Genomic DNA, 15,562 nt, shown 5'->3' with positions numbered 1-15,562 from the left:
CACTTTGCGCTAAATTCACAATTACATTTTGAAGCAGCTTACAGTTGTCTAGCTAATTTTTAGTTGTGAAAGATCTAAGATCTATACACACTATAAGCATAGCAGCTGTAGCACTGGAACATGTTACTTCTGTTTTTAATATAGTGTATCATGATTACAGACCACAGGTGTTCCCATTCGGGCCTGCAAGCGCGCTCAGCTCAACGTCATTGTGAAAAGAGTGAAGGGCTTCCCGTAAGTCTTTTTTTTTATTATTATTATTATTTTTTTTTTATTAATTTATTTTTAACCTTGGCCCCTCCCCACATCTCACTAACTTTTCACCTCCTCCTTCACAGTGACACTAGGTTCCTCAACGAGACCATTTTCCCCATCATGTACGTCAATGAGGTGAGAATGGCCGCTGCAGAAACGCAATATGGCATCAAATACAAACTATAACATCTATAACATACACTTTTTTTTCTGGCAGACTGCAACAGTGGATGATGACTCTGCCTCCCAGATGAGGACACTGCTGCTCATCGTCACCCTGGTGTCCAACTTCCCTTTGCTCATCGTGGGCATGGGCCTCATCCTGCTGCTTGTCCTGGTGGTCCTGTTCTGCCGAAACCGCCAGAAGAAGGTGAGTCTCCTCAAGCCCAAGCAACCCCCCCCCTCCCCCGAGGCCTAACCCCATAGCAATAATGATCTAGTAATCTATCAACTCACAGTGTCCCTGCTAGATTTTTAGTGTCGTTAGGCTGAACAAAGAGTGCCAGTTTTAGACTGCGAGAAAGTTTTGAAGCCCCAAACGTGCCGCATGCTAATTAACTGCATTGCATGCATACCTAACAACAAAACCAGCATGAGCAGTGATTCCTGCAATTTTGTGTTAATTTGTATCTTTTTGGGGGAGCATTTTCTAACTGCATGTTTGGGTGAAAGGCTTTATTTTTGTTAGTTCATTATAGCAGTGCTTTAACTAGCTGATTTAGTTGTGAAAACCTCATTAGCAGTCTATTAGCATAGCAGCTGTTAGCAAAACAACTCTGCTAAGGTAGCAGCATCTACTTGATAGTACCTGAAAAGTCACAATTTAAAAAAACTTTTCATTCTTGGCAGAAATTGTGAGGAATCACTTTTCAATTTTAGGCAGGTGTGGCTATTAGCCTAGTGTCAAACCTAAATTATGATCCACAGTCATCTTTAGTTCATTTTCTTCAGTAATTCTGAGCTGAAAAAAAAAAATGTCTTGGACAATTCCATTTTAGCAGGCTAGGCTATTAGTCTAGCACCTGAAATGGTAAATTTTGGTTATTTTTGGTAAACAAAATGTTTTACTTACACTCAGCTCCAAAATGATAATTGGATTTTAAGCAGCAAACGTTTAACTTGACGATTTTAGTTGTGAAAGCTCTATTAGCATTCTATAAGCATAGCAGCTGTTAGGGAAACAACTATGCTAAGTGAATGTGAAGCATTATTGTTGTATTAACCTTGTTGTTTAAATTTTCTGTAACCCTCCCCTTTTTCTGTTTTAGAACGAAGTAAAACGCATTGATTTTACTGAGGCTTTTCATTCTTTTGCTGTAAGTGTTTTTTCCATTTTTTTCCCTTGTTTGCTGTTTTCCATTTTGTTGGCCATGTTGAGTATCAGTTTTTTCATGCCCATGTTTCTTCACACAGTCCATTTGCCTTATTTAGTCTGGTTACATACATTTTATCCTGTTGTTGCTTTTGTCCCAAATCTTCCATTTTTACCGTATTTCCTCAAATAGTGCTGCGTCTTCCACTTCCACAAAAAAATAGTCTCCCTGGTTAGACGCCCCCCCCCCATTTGTAAGGGGAAAATGCTGCTGTCCAACAAAGTATCTTTCTCAAAATGTTTCAATTAAAATTTCTTTCTGTTGCAATAAAATGTAAATTTTTATATTATTAGTTTGTTTAAAAAAAAAAAAAAAAAAAGGCTTCTGGACAGACACCTGGTCCCATCTCTGTACGTAAATGGTCACTTAATGAGGAAGTACAGTATTAAGAGGATGTTTCACTGTCAACATTTAAAATATATATTTTTTAACGTACAAGCATGTGTAATTTTTTCAGTGCTCGCTGTCCGACAATCATCAATGTTGTCATTTTACATTTATTTATCCGATAACAACACAAATTTAATCTGTCAGCAGCGACCATGGCCTGTCTTCCAAATGATCATGAAACTGTAATGCCTTGCATTGCACACATTTGACAGTGTTGGCAAATTATTTTTGGGCAATTTTAACACCCATACCTGCTTCCCATTGGAACTAATTGGAGGAATTCACTTGTGTGTGTATATATGTATGTGTGTGATATATATGACAAACCAAACCAAAATGGCGGGTTCAACCCACAATGGCTGACTTCCTGTTCAATTTCCTACATGGGTCCTTGAGACTTTCGTGTGACCCTTTCTGATAGATGTATTCACCGGAGTTTGCCGATCATTTCAAGTCTTCACTCTCTTTTTGTTTTGTTTTTTTTGTCGGACAGCGACTCCGCACCTTTGCCATCTGGTACTAACCTCCGCTTTTCTCCCAATTTGTGGCTCCAGACGGCCAAAGACGAGACTGCGTACACACAGGTCAGCGACAAGACTGACGAGTCGCCCGAGGCTCCCGCCAGCCAGCCGATAAGAAACGGCTCCTACATCGCCATGTCTCCAGTGGAGGCCCAGAACTGTTGATCTCGGATCACCACCCCCCTCTTCCCATCTCTTGTACCCCAAGTCTGGAGCTCAGGAAGGGGCTTGAGGGAGCAGCGCACAGTGGGGGTGTCTTGTTACCATGAGGCGGGTGAGGGCAAGTGGACGGGCTTACTATTCCATAGGGTGGGAACTCTACCTGAGCTCTCTTAAGGACTATCTAACCCCCGTCCCGCCCATGCCAAGCCTGAGTCAGTCACGAGAGGCTTCCTCTTCCTCTCCTGGTTGACTCTTAAGATAAAGGACTTGAGTAGGAGTTGTTTTTCATGCCCCTCACACCCAAAATGGTCATCATTTCCACACAGATGCACTGTCCCACCATTGGGAACCGCCTTGTCATATTAACAAAAGTATTAGGGGGGGGGGGGGGGGGAGAAAAAAAAAAAAAAAGACTGAGCCAAACAATTTAGTTATCTTGCCTTTTGTTTCACACACTAGCTGGTTGTGAAAGTGTGGGTTCGCACCACCTTTTCCCCCTCCCCCTTGTGACACTAAACATTTCCTAGCTGCTCAGTTTAATCCCTACTTGTAGCTCGTCAGTTTTTTGGTTTTTTTTTTTTTCAATTGGGGGGAAAAAAACGCCTGAGGAACTTGCAAGGGAGACTGAACTCACTTTCTCTGCCTTACCGCCATGACGGTTCACACGTATACACTGTTACTCCAGCACAATTTGGACCACGAACGATCCTCGCCGAGGCTCCAGGTCTTCTTTCTCTCTTTCCTTCTTGTGTCAAAGACACTGTGTTAATGTGCACAACAGAGCACTTGAATCACTTGTCTTATCATTTCAAGAAATCATTTCAAGAAAACAATCGCAACAAAAAACACCACTGCTACACTTTTTGCCTGAAAAATGTGCCCTGTGTTTTTTTTTTTTTTCATTGTTTTGGGTTTTTGTTACTTCTGCGCCAGATGGTCTGCCTGTACACAACATTTATATCCTCTCTTTTTTGTCTTCGTTTCTGCTAGGAAGTGGCCATAAACCTGTGGATGTTCCTATGAGTCTTACACGTTGCCATTCTATCCTAACTTGTATTGTTTGTCAGCTTAGAAAACATCCATGCATCCATTTTCTATCGCTTATCCGAGGTCGGGATGCCCAGACTTCCCTCTCCCCAGCCACTTCCTCCAGCTCTTCCGAGGGGATCCTGAGGCGTTCCCAGGCAAGCCGAGAGACATAGTCTCTCCTGCGTGTCCTGGGTCGTCCCCGGGGTCTCCTCCCGGTGGGACGTGCCCAGAACACCTCACCAGGGAGGCATCCGAATCAGATGCCCCAGCCACCTCATCTGTCTCCTCTCGATGTGGAGGAGCAGCGGTTCTACTCTGAGCCCCTCCCGGATGACCAAACGTCTCACACTATCTCTTAAGGGAGACCCCGGACACCCTCCGGAGGAAACTCGCGATGTTGCAGAGGTGTGTCAACCAGGACAGCCCAACATTATCCAGAGCCTTTAGGAACTCCGGGCGAATCACATCCACCCCCGGGGCCTTGCCACGAGGAGCTTTTTAACCACCTCGTTGACCTCAACCCCAGAGATAGGAGAGCCCGCCTCAGAGAACCCAGCCTCTGCTTCCTTATGGGAAGGTGTGTCATTGGGATTGAGGAGGTCTTCGAAGTATTCTCCCCACCGACTCACGACGTCCCGAGTTGAGGTCAGCAGCGCCCCACCCCCATCATACACAGTGTTGATGGTGCACTGCTTCCCCCTCCTGAGACGCCGGATGGTGGACCAGAATTTCCTCGAAGCCATCCGGAAGTCGTTCTCCATGGCCTCACTGAACTCCTCCCATGCCCGGGTTTTTGCATCAGCGACCACCAAAGCTGCATTCCACTTGGCCAGCCAGTATCGATCAGCTGCCTCAGGAGTCCCACAGGCCAAAAAGGCCCGATAGGACTCCTTCAGCTTGACGGCATCCACCAACGGGTTCGGGGATGGCCGCCACAACAGGAACAGACTACCTTACGGCCACAGCTCCGGTCGGCCGCCTCGGCAATAGAGGCGCGGAACATGGTTCACTCGGACTCAATGTCCCCCGTGGGTGAAGTTCTGCCGGAGGTGGGAGTTGAAACCCCTTCTGACAGGGGATTCTGCCAGACGTTCCTAGCAGACCCTCACAATACGTTTGGGCCTGCCACGTCGGACCGGCATCTTCCCCCACCATCAGAGCCAACTCACCACCAGGCGGTGATCAGTCGACAGCTCCGCCCCTCTCTTCGCCCGAGTGTCCAAGACATGTGGCCGCAAGTCCGATGATACGACCACAAAGTCGATCATCGAACTGCGACCTATGGTGTCCTGGTGCCACGTGCACGTGTGGACACCCTTATGGTTGAACATGGTGTTCGTTCTGGACAATCCGTGACGAGCGCAGAAGTCCAATAACAGAACACCGCTCTGGTTCTGATCGGGGGGTCCGTTCCTCCCAATCACGCCCTTCCAGGTGTCACTGTCATTGCCCACGTGAGCATTGAAGTCCCCCAGCAGAACGATGGAGTACACAGCAGGAGCGCTCTCCAGCACCCATTCCAAGGACTCCAAAAAGGGTGGATACTCTGAACGGCTGTTTGGTGCATGTAGTTTACTAAAGGGCCTTTTCTCCCTCTTTTAGATTTGAAAAGTTTCCACCGGTTCGGTACTTTTCAGGTTGTTACTCGCCGGCAAAATCAACAAAGAGAAATGTGAGACGATAGTGTGTATTTAACTGTATCTTCATTTTTTTGTCTGTTTTGAAATGGTAATAAGTTAACGCTAGCTATGTTTTTTAACCAATACCATTTTGGCAATGCGCGTAGCATTGTAAAGTCCCATAACACTTAAGGGAAAATTTTCTGGCACCCAAATGTAAGGATTTGTTAAAAGTTTTGTTCAATTACCTAGTTGCGACACAATGCGTAACATTTTGTTCAGATCATAGAATTCTATCGAAACACGAAAAGGAAGATTTTTTTCTGAATCGGCATCGTGTAACACAGAATGACCATTTTGTCTGCGCATTCGGCACCTTAGGTACGATTCACTAGCTGTTTGGATTAATTTGCTAACGTTTTTGCACAATGCGGAACATTTTGTTCCGGTTGTAAAATTCCATCATAACACGAAAGGGACGATTTTTTTTCTGCATCCTCCACCCCAACAATTTGCTAACCATTTTATTAAAATACCAACATTCTCACATTTGCCATAGCATTTTTTTATGATCATAAAATATTATTGTAATATGGAAGTGACAATCCTGTTTGCATCCGGATTTGCTAACTGTTGAGTTAAGTTGCCAACATTTCACCATGATGCATAGAGTTTTATTTATCATACAATTCCATCTTCCTGAAAGCAACAATCTTGTCCACAACCGGCACCATGACACATGGATTTGCAACTTTGCTACTGGCATGCTTTGGGACCCTTTAAATTGGTAACTCCCCAAAAAACAAACAAAAAAAATCCTAACTGTACCGAACCACACCACTTTTTGAATTCATTGTTACGTGATCCTTTTCACGAGTCGCGTTGGCTGATTTCATTGCAATTGCAGGTTACTCATGTAAAGAACAACTTAGGACATTTTTGCAGCCTTTTATGATGGAAATGGTGAGAAAACGCATATGGAAGTGACAGAACTGCGTCGTAGAAACCTTTTTTTGCGGGGGACCATAAGCTCGCCTTTGAGCCCCATGTGACCGGCACCCCAACGTAATGGTTCTAAAAAAGGGGGACAATTTGGTTATGTTTGGGGCCCTTTACAATGGAAATGCTGAACTACTGCTTACTGTACTGAACCAAACTGCCTTTTATGTCAGTCTTTAAGAAGTGAGCCAATTCACTTTGCACCAGTACGGGTCGGATCGGTTATTCTGTTGCAAAAAGAACGTATCGTGGTCGGGATATTTCTGGAAACGGCGAAAAAACATGTACCGAACTGAACCGTTTGGAGGAAACTGATTTTCAAGACTACCACTCTGACCTAGGGGTTTTAAAAGTGGGACAGTTTGGATATTTTGGGACCTTTTAATTATGGAAACACTGAATAATGCTGTACCGAAACAAACAACTTAGTGGAAACAACTTTTTCTGTGGTGGTTTATTTGGATCGATTAATTCCGATGTTTGTAGCCTTTCGCAAGAGAAGTGGTGGAGGAAAAAAACGTGTACCGAAGTGGTGGAAGCATACTTTATTGAGACCTAACACACACACACACACACACACACACACTTATGACCAAAGACATCCCTGGCTTAGCTCCTCGTGCCACAAACCAATACCGCCTACCGTATTTGTTTTTCCCCTGCCTTGTGCCACCATATTCGCTGCTGTGCCTTCTTGACATCAAGGCTAAAAAAGGAACACTTTGGTGTGGAAACCGGATAAATCTCAGTATTATGTAAGACAAAAGCAATACAGAGTTGTGTGTATAAATGAATGGTTGTTATTACAGGGCCATGTATTTATGTTCAGTTTTTTCCCCCCCCCTGGAATTGTAATTTTTGTTGTGATGTTTGTTTAGTCCTGCTTGGGTCCAAGTCGATTTCAGTATGTTTTCAAAAAAGATGTAGCGTTACGTGATGCTATCGTGGCATGCTAACATTGTCAATCTGGAGGGCTTCGATGGCCAGGCTGATTATCTTGATGTGACGAATGAGATGAATGATGCCCTCTCCTCTTCCTCCTTCAGGGACCAGCAGTTGTGCCATAAACCTACTCGGAGTCCCAACACTTTTCTGTTTGCGCACATTTCTGTCACAGACGACGTCGTTGCACTCGCTTGATGGTGGTTTTTGTTTTAATTTTGGTTTTCCAAATGACAATCTCCCCCTTGTCATGAGACGTGCAAAAAAAGATGATTTCCAAGTACTACTCACTTTTAGTTTTGATAATTCCCACTGCACACATCTTTCTTACAGTGCTTTTGTAAACATTTCTAGTGTATTTGCAAGAAAATAAAAGCTTGCCGTCAAGTGCAATATGGCCTGCTGCGCTTTATTTCTAGATACTTTTTACAATACTGTCTTAACTTCAACCATCAATCCATTTTCCTTACCACTTATCCTCAGTAGTGTCGCGGGCGTGCTGGTGCGCATCTTAGCTGACTCTGGGCGAGCGGTGGGGTACACCCTGAACTGTGCGCCAGCCACTCACAGGGCACGTGTAGACGATCATTCACACATTCACAGCTATGGGCAATTTAGAGTCTTAATTTAACCTTCCATATATCCATCCATCCATCCATTTTCTGAGCCACTTCTCCTCACTAGGGTGGCGGGCGTGCTGGAGCCTATCCCAGCTGTCATCGGGCAGGAGGCGGGGTACACCCTGAACCGGTTGCCAGCCAATCGCAGGGCACATACAAACAAACAACCATTCGCACTCACAGTCATGCCTACGGACAATTTAGAGTCTCCAATTTATGCATGTTTTTGGGATGTGGGAGGAAACCGGAGTGCCCGGAGAAAACCCACGCAGGCACGGGGAGAACATGCAAACTCCACACAGGCGGGGCCGGGGATTGAACCCGGGTCCTCAGAACTGTGAGGCAGATGTCCTAACCAGTCGTTCACTGTGCCGTCTCAACCTAAATGTTTCTTTTAGCATATAATAGATTGTACTCCTATTGTTTATTTTTTACAAAATAGTTATTTGTGTTGTGTATAACTTCAGCTTTTATATAATATTATATACAGTGGGGCAAAAAAGTATTTTAGTCAGCCATTAATTGTCCAACGTCTCCCACTTAAAAAGATGAGAGAGGCCTGTAAATGTCATCATAGGTATACCTCACCTAGGAGAGACAAAATGAGAAGAAAAAAAAATCCAGAAAATCACTGTCTGATTTTTAAATAATCTATGAGCAACTTATGGTGGAAAATAAGTATTTGGTCACCTACAAACAAGCAAGATTTCCTGTAACTACTTCAAGAGGCTCCTCTGTCCTCCACTCGTTACTTATATTAATGGAACCTGTTTGAACTCATTGTCAGTATAAGAGACACCTGTCCACAACCTCAAACTCCACTATGGCCAAGACCAAAGAGCTGTCAAAGGACACCAGAAACAAAATTGTAGACCCGCACCGGGCTGGGAAGACTGAATCTGCAATAGGTAAGCAGCTTGGTCTGAAGAAATCAGCTGTGGGAGCCATTATTAGATCTCGCCCCGTGGGGTCAAAATGATGACAAGCATGGTGAGCAAAAAGAGAAGCTGGGACCAAAGTCACAAAGCTACCATTAGTAACACAGTACGCCGCCAGGCACTCAAATCCTGCTGTGCCAGACGTGTCCGCCTGCTTAAGCCAGTACATCTCCAGGGGCCTCATGTACAAAGACTTGCGTGGATTTCCTACTGAGACATGGCATACGCTGAAATCCAGAAAATGTTGTACGCACAAAAATATCCAGATGTATGAATCTCTGTGTACGCATGAATCCAACCACTTTTCCTTCCTACATCCCGATCAACGTGGAATTGAGCGCACATGGAGTAGCCGACTCCTCCCTGTCTACGCGCACATTTCAATATGCAAATCATATTGAAATGAACGCTGCACCTGAGATCCCAATCTTTGCATGATCAGGAAAAAAAGGACACTGAGCAAGGTAATGAAGAAAAAGAATTTTCTCAATGTGAAGTTGCTCGATGAAGTGGAGGCACGCAAGAAAATCCTCTTTGGCACGCTGTCCCCCGGCATTAACAACGAGCGAAAGAGGAGTGATTGGGACAGCGTGTGTGCGGCTGTCAGTGCTGTGGAGTCACAACAGCGCGCACGCGCTGAAGTAAAAAAAGAAGTGGTCAGACATTAAGGTGGATGTGAAGCAGAGGACCGCTGCCCACCGCCAAAGTGTGGCCAAAACAGCGGGAGGAATCGGCGCGGAGGGCCTCACTCGTTCGAGGAGAGAGTCGCCGCGATCATGGGTGACGCTGCTCTCACATGTGGCTGACTCTGATGACCCCCGAGGTAAATGCCATGTATTTTTATAACTCATAACAAATGTGTTCATACAGTAACATACACCCAGTCCTATGAGAGATAAAGGTTCATGTGTAACTGTTGTATGTGTGGTATTTGTAATAAATCTTTTGAATTCAAATAGAAGCATATCAAAGAAGATATCAAAAACTTTGAGTCCTTTTTGATGACTCATTTTATTATTTTAATAAACTTTTTTTTTCAGTGTGCGAGGGCACACATTTTTTAAGGAGAAGAAGGGTAAATTATGTTATTTCAACACATTTTAATCATGTGCAACCGATGTACATGTTCAAATTAAGTCAATTCAAAGGACTCTAATTTATTTTTTAAATGTATTTTTATTTTTATTCTGGTGCATGTGCTGAAGTCACAAGAAGCGATTGTGAGAGCAATCGGCGGCATAAATGATCGCCTTGATCAATTCATAGGCGTGCTCACAAACATCAGTGATTGATTAAATACACTAGTTAACAAATGAATTGCGAGTCCTTGCCTCAATTACATTGTTGAACTCAAATGTTGCCGGGCATGAATTGTTTATAAGTGCTAATTGTTCATGTGTCTCTGATGTGCAGATTTCTGATAACAGTTTCCCATCATCACCTCGAAGTGTCGCCAAAGCGCCAAAAGCTGTAGAATCGTGCGTACGCCAGTCACGCAGTTGGCGTGAGGCACCGCACGTTTCCACGGTCATTTCACTCTTAATACATCTGAACTTTGCCGTGAAAAAGAACACACGCCACGTTTTTTGTGCGTACGCACCTTTTGTACAGGAGGCCCCAGGCCCGTCTGAAGTTGCCAAGAGAGCATTTGGAGATTGGGAGAACGTCATATGGTCAGATGAAACCAAAATAGAACGTTTTTGGTAAAAACTCAACTTGCTGTGTTTGGAGGAGAATGAATGCTGAGTTGCATCCAGAGAACACCAGACCTATTGTGAAGCATTGGGGTGGAAACATCACGCTTTGGGGCTGTTTTTCTGCAAAGGGACCAGGACGACTGATCCGTGGAAAGGAAAGAATGAACGGGGCCATGTATCGTGAGATTTTGAGTGAAAGCCTCCTTCCATCAGCAAGGGCATTGAAGATGAAACGTGGCTGGGTCTTTCAGCATGACAATGATCCCAAATGCACCGCCCGGGCAGCGAAGGAGTGGCTTCGTAAGAAGCATTTCAAGGTCCTGGAGTGGCCTAGCCAGTCTCCAGATCTCAACCCCATAGAAAATCTTTGGAGGGAATTGAAAGTGTGTGTGTTTCCCAGCGACCGCTCCAAAACATCACTGCTCTAGAGGAGATCTGCACAGAGGAATGGGCCAAACTACCAGCAACAGTGTGTGAAAACCTTGTGTCATTGCCAACAAAGGGTATATAACAAGGTATTGAGAGGAACTTTTGTTATTGACCAAATACTTACTTGCCAACATAATTTGCTAATAAATTCTTTAAAAATCAGACTGTGATTTTCTGGATTTTCTTTTCTCATTTTGTCTCTCATAGGTGAGGTATACCACCGATGAAAATTACAGGCATCTCTCATCTTTTTAAGTAGGGGACAACTTGCATAATTGGTGGCTGACTAAATACTTTTTTTTTTTTTTACCGCACTGTACAGTGCTGTGAAAAAGTATTGGCCTACCTTCTCAAATTATCATTTTTCTGCATATTTTCCCCACTTTGATGCTTAAGATCATCAAACAAATGTCAATATCAGACAAAGATAACACAAACATAAAATGCAGTTTTTACATGGTAATTTTATTAAGGGGAAAAAACCCAATTCAAAGCTATGTTTGAAAAAGAAATTGGCCCCTGAACCTAATAACACCGCAGCAACAACTGAAATGAAGCGTTTTCTATAACTCTCTTTTTATAATTAATGAGTCTTTCACATCTCTGTGGAGATATTTTGACCCACTCTTCCTTGCTGAATTGTTTTAATTCAGCAAAAATGGAGGATTTGACCATGAACGGCCTTTTTTAGGGTCACGCAACAGCATTTCAAGACTTCCACTAACGAAGCCACTCCAAAACCTTTTTTTGTTTGTTTGTTTGTTTGTTTGTGTGTTTTATTTAGGCCATTCAGAAGTTGACTTGCTGGTGTGTTTTGGATCGTTGTCCTGTTGCACAACCCAAGGGAGGCCCAGCTTGACGTCACAAACTGATTGCCAAACATTCTCCTCCGGGATTTTCTGGTCGAGCAAAATTTGTTTTTCTCTCAATCACAGCAAGTTGTCTTTGTTTCATTTCTTACATATTAAACTGGGGAAACTTTATGCAATATGAATTTGAGAAGGAGGCCAGTACTTTTCCATGGAACTGTAGATGTAGCTGTATATTTTTGTAAAATGTTATGATTTTGTCTTTATAATTTTACTATATAGTATAATAAATCTGGTTCAAATATGTATGCTTTATATATAAAATCAACACGTATAAAATACAAATTAGTCTGTCTGTCTATCTATCCATCTACTGTGTACTGTATATATTATAAAATAAATATACTTTAATTGTATTTATATTTGATTTTTATTCATTTATTTCCTAATTATAATTTTATTGACAAGATATAGATTTTTTAATTATAGTTTGTTCATTTATTTTGCATTTATTTCTATTTATTTAATAATTCTCTTTCAAATATTTTATTCACACTGGTTTTATTTTGTTTTTATTCTCTTGTATTTATATATTTTGTTTATTTCTTTGAGAATTAAATTTATTTTTTTGAAATATCATTCTAATTTTTTGGTTTATATTTGTAGTTTGAATTTTATTTGATTTGAATATTTTGGTATTTTATTTTTATATTGGCTCTTTAGTGTATATTTTTTTATAAATATATAATGGTGTTTATAATTTTTTTTCATGGAATTCATTATGTAGATATTTTTTATTTTTGCACTTTCACAAAGTTCCTCACCAGGGTCAACTCTGACCCATTGGTGTCTTTTTCTTTTTTTTTTTTTTTTTTGCTGACTCTTCTTCTGAGCAAGTGTTCTCTCTTATCAAACTACTACAAGTCAGTGACCTTCAAAGTCTGCCATGCTCAGCTGCTGTATACTGGATGGATGCAACACAACACTACTCAACTTGATTTGTAAAGCACAAAAAACAAAAAAAAACAACCACAGCTATAACGAAGATTGAACACTAACATGCAGTTGAACAAAAAAAATCCAATTAATTATTATTATTTTTTTTCCATTTATATTTGGACAATTGTTTTGTATTTTATTTTCGTATTAAATATAGTATTTTTATTTTTAAAATCTCAATGTATTTTAATTTTTTTTAATTTTTTTTTTACACGCAATGGAAGATTTTTGTTTTGAAGGCTTACGATTTGGAATTTGCAGTAAAAAAACATCCAGCCCACCAAAGAAATATGACATCACACGAGACGTCGGCCAACCTCGTGAAACCTCAATTCGGTGAGCACATTTTCAAATGACTGACAAGGTTTCCCTGTTGTACACTAGAATTGAGAATTAAAGAGCAGCATGTGATGTAATAGCTAGCGGCGGGACTAGTAACCTTTCACTCTGCAATCTTAAATCAACTCAAACAAATGTGCAGTGTGTGTGTGTGTGCGTGTGTGTGTGTGGTCTGATTGTCACTATGTGGGTCATTGTGTAGTCAATGTAGGACAGAGCACACAAATCCGCACAGGTTAATCAGTTTGATCTTTAAATGTAATTAAAATGACAGTAGAGCGGCGAGCAAGCTCGTCGCTCAATTGACTCGTAAAACAAATTTAAACCATAGCAGTCACCCAAAAAAAATACCACGACTTATTTGCTTACTTTTGTTTTTGATCAAGAACAATGGCGCTGTACTGTATTTCATTTAAAAAAAAAAAAAATCATAAAAGAGATTAGAAAGATATTATAAAGCATTGTAGCATTTGTATGTCGGGTGTGTGCCTTTAATGGGTGTGGCCGAGTGAGTGACATCAGAAAGTGAAATCAATTAATCTGCGTGTGAGCATCTGCGCATGTGTTGTGGCCTACAGCAGCCCCTTGTGACTGTTCTCATTTTAGATTTGTGTGTTTGACCGGTCGTCCCATAGGAAAGAAATGCCCCGTGGAACCCTAATCTGAAACCTGAACCCTCGTTTCAAACCCTGACCCCAGTTGAACAATGATTCAAAACTCTCATGACTAACTTTGAACCTTGGCGAGACAACCCCCAAACTTGCCTTGAAACCCTACCTTGAAACCCAAAACCTTCTATAAACTTGCCTTGAAACTACTTTGAAAAAACAACCATGATTTGAACATTAACTAGAAAACTCTAACCCAGGCTAGAAACCCTACCTTGAAACTCCTGGCTATAAGCCTTATTTTGAAACACTAACCCTAATTTGAAATCTGAGCCCTGGCTAGAAACCCTTGTTTGAAACCCTAACCCTAAACCTGAAACTTGAGCCGTTAACCCTATTTAAAGACCCTAACGCTGGCTTTAAACCCTAACTTCAAATCCAAACCCTGGATATAAACCTTATGTTGGAACCCTCACCCTGCTTAAAACCTTAACTTCAAACCCCAAGCCTTGCAGTAAACCCTATTTTGAAACCTTAGCCATGTGTTGAACTCCTACTTTGGAACCCTAAGCCTTAAACTCTATATTGAAACCCCAACATTGGTTTGAAACCTTACTTTGAAACTCTAACCTTGGGTTGAAACCCTAACTCCCAAACCCTATGTTGAAACCCTAACCATGGCAAGAAATGTTGTTTTGAAACGCTACTGATTTGATTAGATTTGTTTTGATTGAGTCGTTCGTGAGTCTGTTGTGCTCCTTGCGTGCACGGGCAGCTTTTCCCATCAACTTTTCGTGAGAGCAGCCGCGAAGACGCCCGCGCCCAATGGCCTCCCGACCCCCGTCATCCCCCCTTTCGTGGTGGTCCTCTCCAAAACAATGAGCACTCCTCACTGCTTTGTCCTCACTGACGCCACGGCGCCATTTTCCATCTTGGGGGTCAAAGGAGGCGACAAGAAAAAGAAAAGACGATGACGCAAGCTCGCTCGGGGGTCGGATGCTTTCTTCATTTGTACATCTGTATTGTACTTTTTAAAAATCATTTAAATATATATATATATTTTTTTTGTGTAATAGTTTTTACAGTTTCTATTTCATTTAACTTTGTAATTTTTTTTTTGTATTATGATTATGGCTGCTACTTCAAAATTGTATTTTTATTTTTACATTTTATTTAGTTAAATCAAATAAAAATCATGCTTATCTATGGCGGCACATTGATTAACTGGTTCGCACATCTGCCTCACAGTTGTGAGGTCCTTGGTTCAAATGCGGACCTTCCCCGTGTGGACTTTGCATGTTTTCCCCCATACCTGCGTTGGTTAATAACTGGATGATCAAAACTGTCCATAGGATAACTTTGTACATTTTTGTGTCAGTATTTATTTGTATCTTCTTAGTATATTTCTTCTATTATTTTTTTTCCCCGTTAAATTTCATGTATTTTGTGTTTTATTGTTGTTGTTGTTTTTTTTTCCTAAATGTGATGTCACTTAATTAAATTTAGATTTTATTCAGACGTACAGTTGATTTGATTTTGACCATAAGAAGCTGGTGGTGAGATGCTGACTTCAAGTTCAAAGCAGAATGTCTGTTAAAAGCAAAACCCCAATGTTTTGCTGCTTATAATGCATTTAGCTTCACATGTCGCTTTTATCTATTTGTTGTCATCTATTTCATATTTGGCACATTAACGTTACAGTCCTTAACTATGATATATTTATGTACCAGGAAAAACGATTATTTTGATAAAAATAGCCCATTGACCACAAACATGAACTCAAAATATTCAACAAACGAGAAAAAAAATTGTCGGAAACTTTTAACTCCCTTA

General features: G+C 41.6%; 1 protein-coding gene across 1 annotated transcript in view; it reads left to right on the top strand.

Annotated features, from left to right (window-relative positions):
- Positions 1-7,683, top strand: part of scarb2a (scavenger receptor class B, member 2a) — a 30,142-nt gene extending 22,459 nt beyond the window's left edge. The window contains exons 9-13 of the mRNA XM_061672377.1: positions 161-234; positions 339-390; positions 473-625; positions 1,524-1,571; positions 2,573-7,683. Of these exons, the coding sequence (XP_061528361.1) occupies positions 161-234; positions 339-390; positions 473-625; positions 1,524-1,571; positions 2,573-2,704 (459 nt within the window). The 3' untranslated portion in view covers positions 2,705-7,683. The remainder of the gene's footprint in view (positions 1-160; positions 235-338; positions 391-472; positions 626-1,523; positions 1,572-2,572) is intronic.
- The last annotated feature ends 7,879 nt before the right edge of the window (positions 7,684-15,562 follow it).

This window comes from Phycodurus eques, chromosome 3 (genome assembly GCF_024500275.1).
Source record: "Phycodurus eques isolate BA_2022a chromosome 3, UOR_Pequ_1.1, whole genome shotgun sequence".
In the NCBI taxonomy this organism is placed as follows: domain Eukaryota; kingdom Metazoa; phylum Chordata; class Actinopteri; order Syngnathiformes; family Syngnathidae; genus Phycodurus; species Phycodurus eques.
The sequence above is the reverse complement of the archived record's forward strand: the minus strand, read 5'-3'. Positions and strand labels throughout refer to the sequence as shown.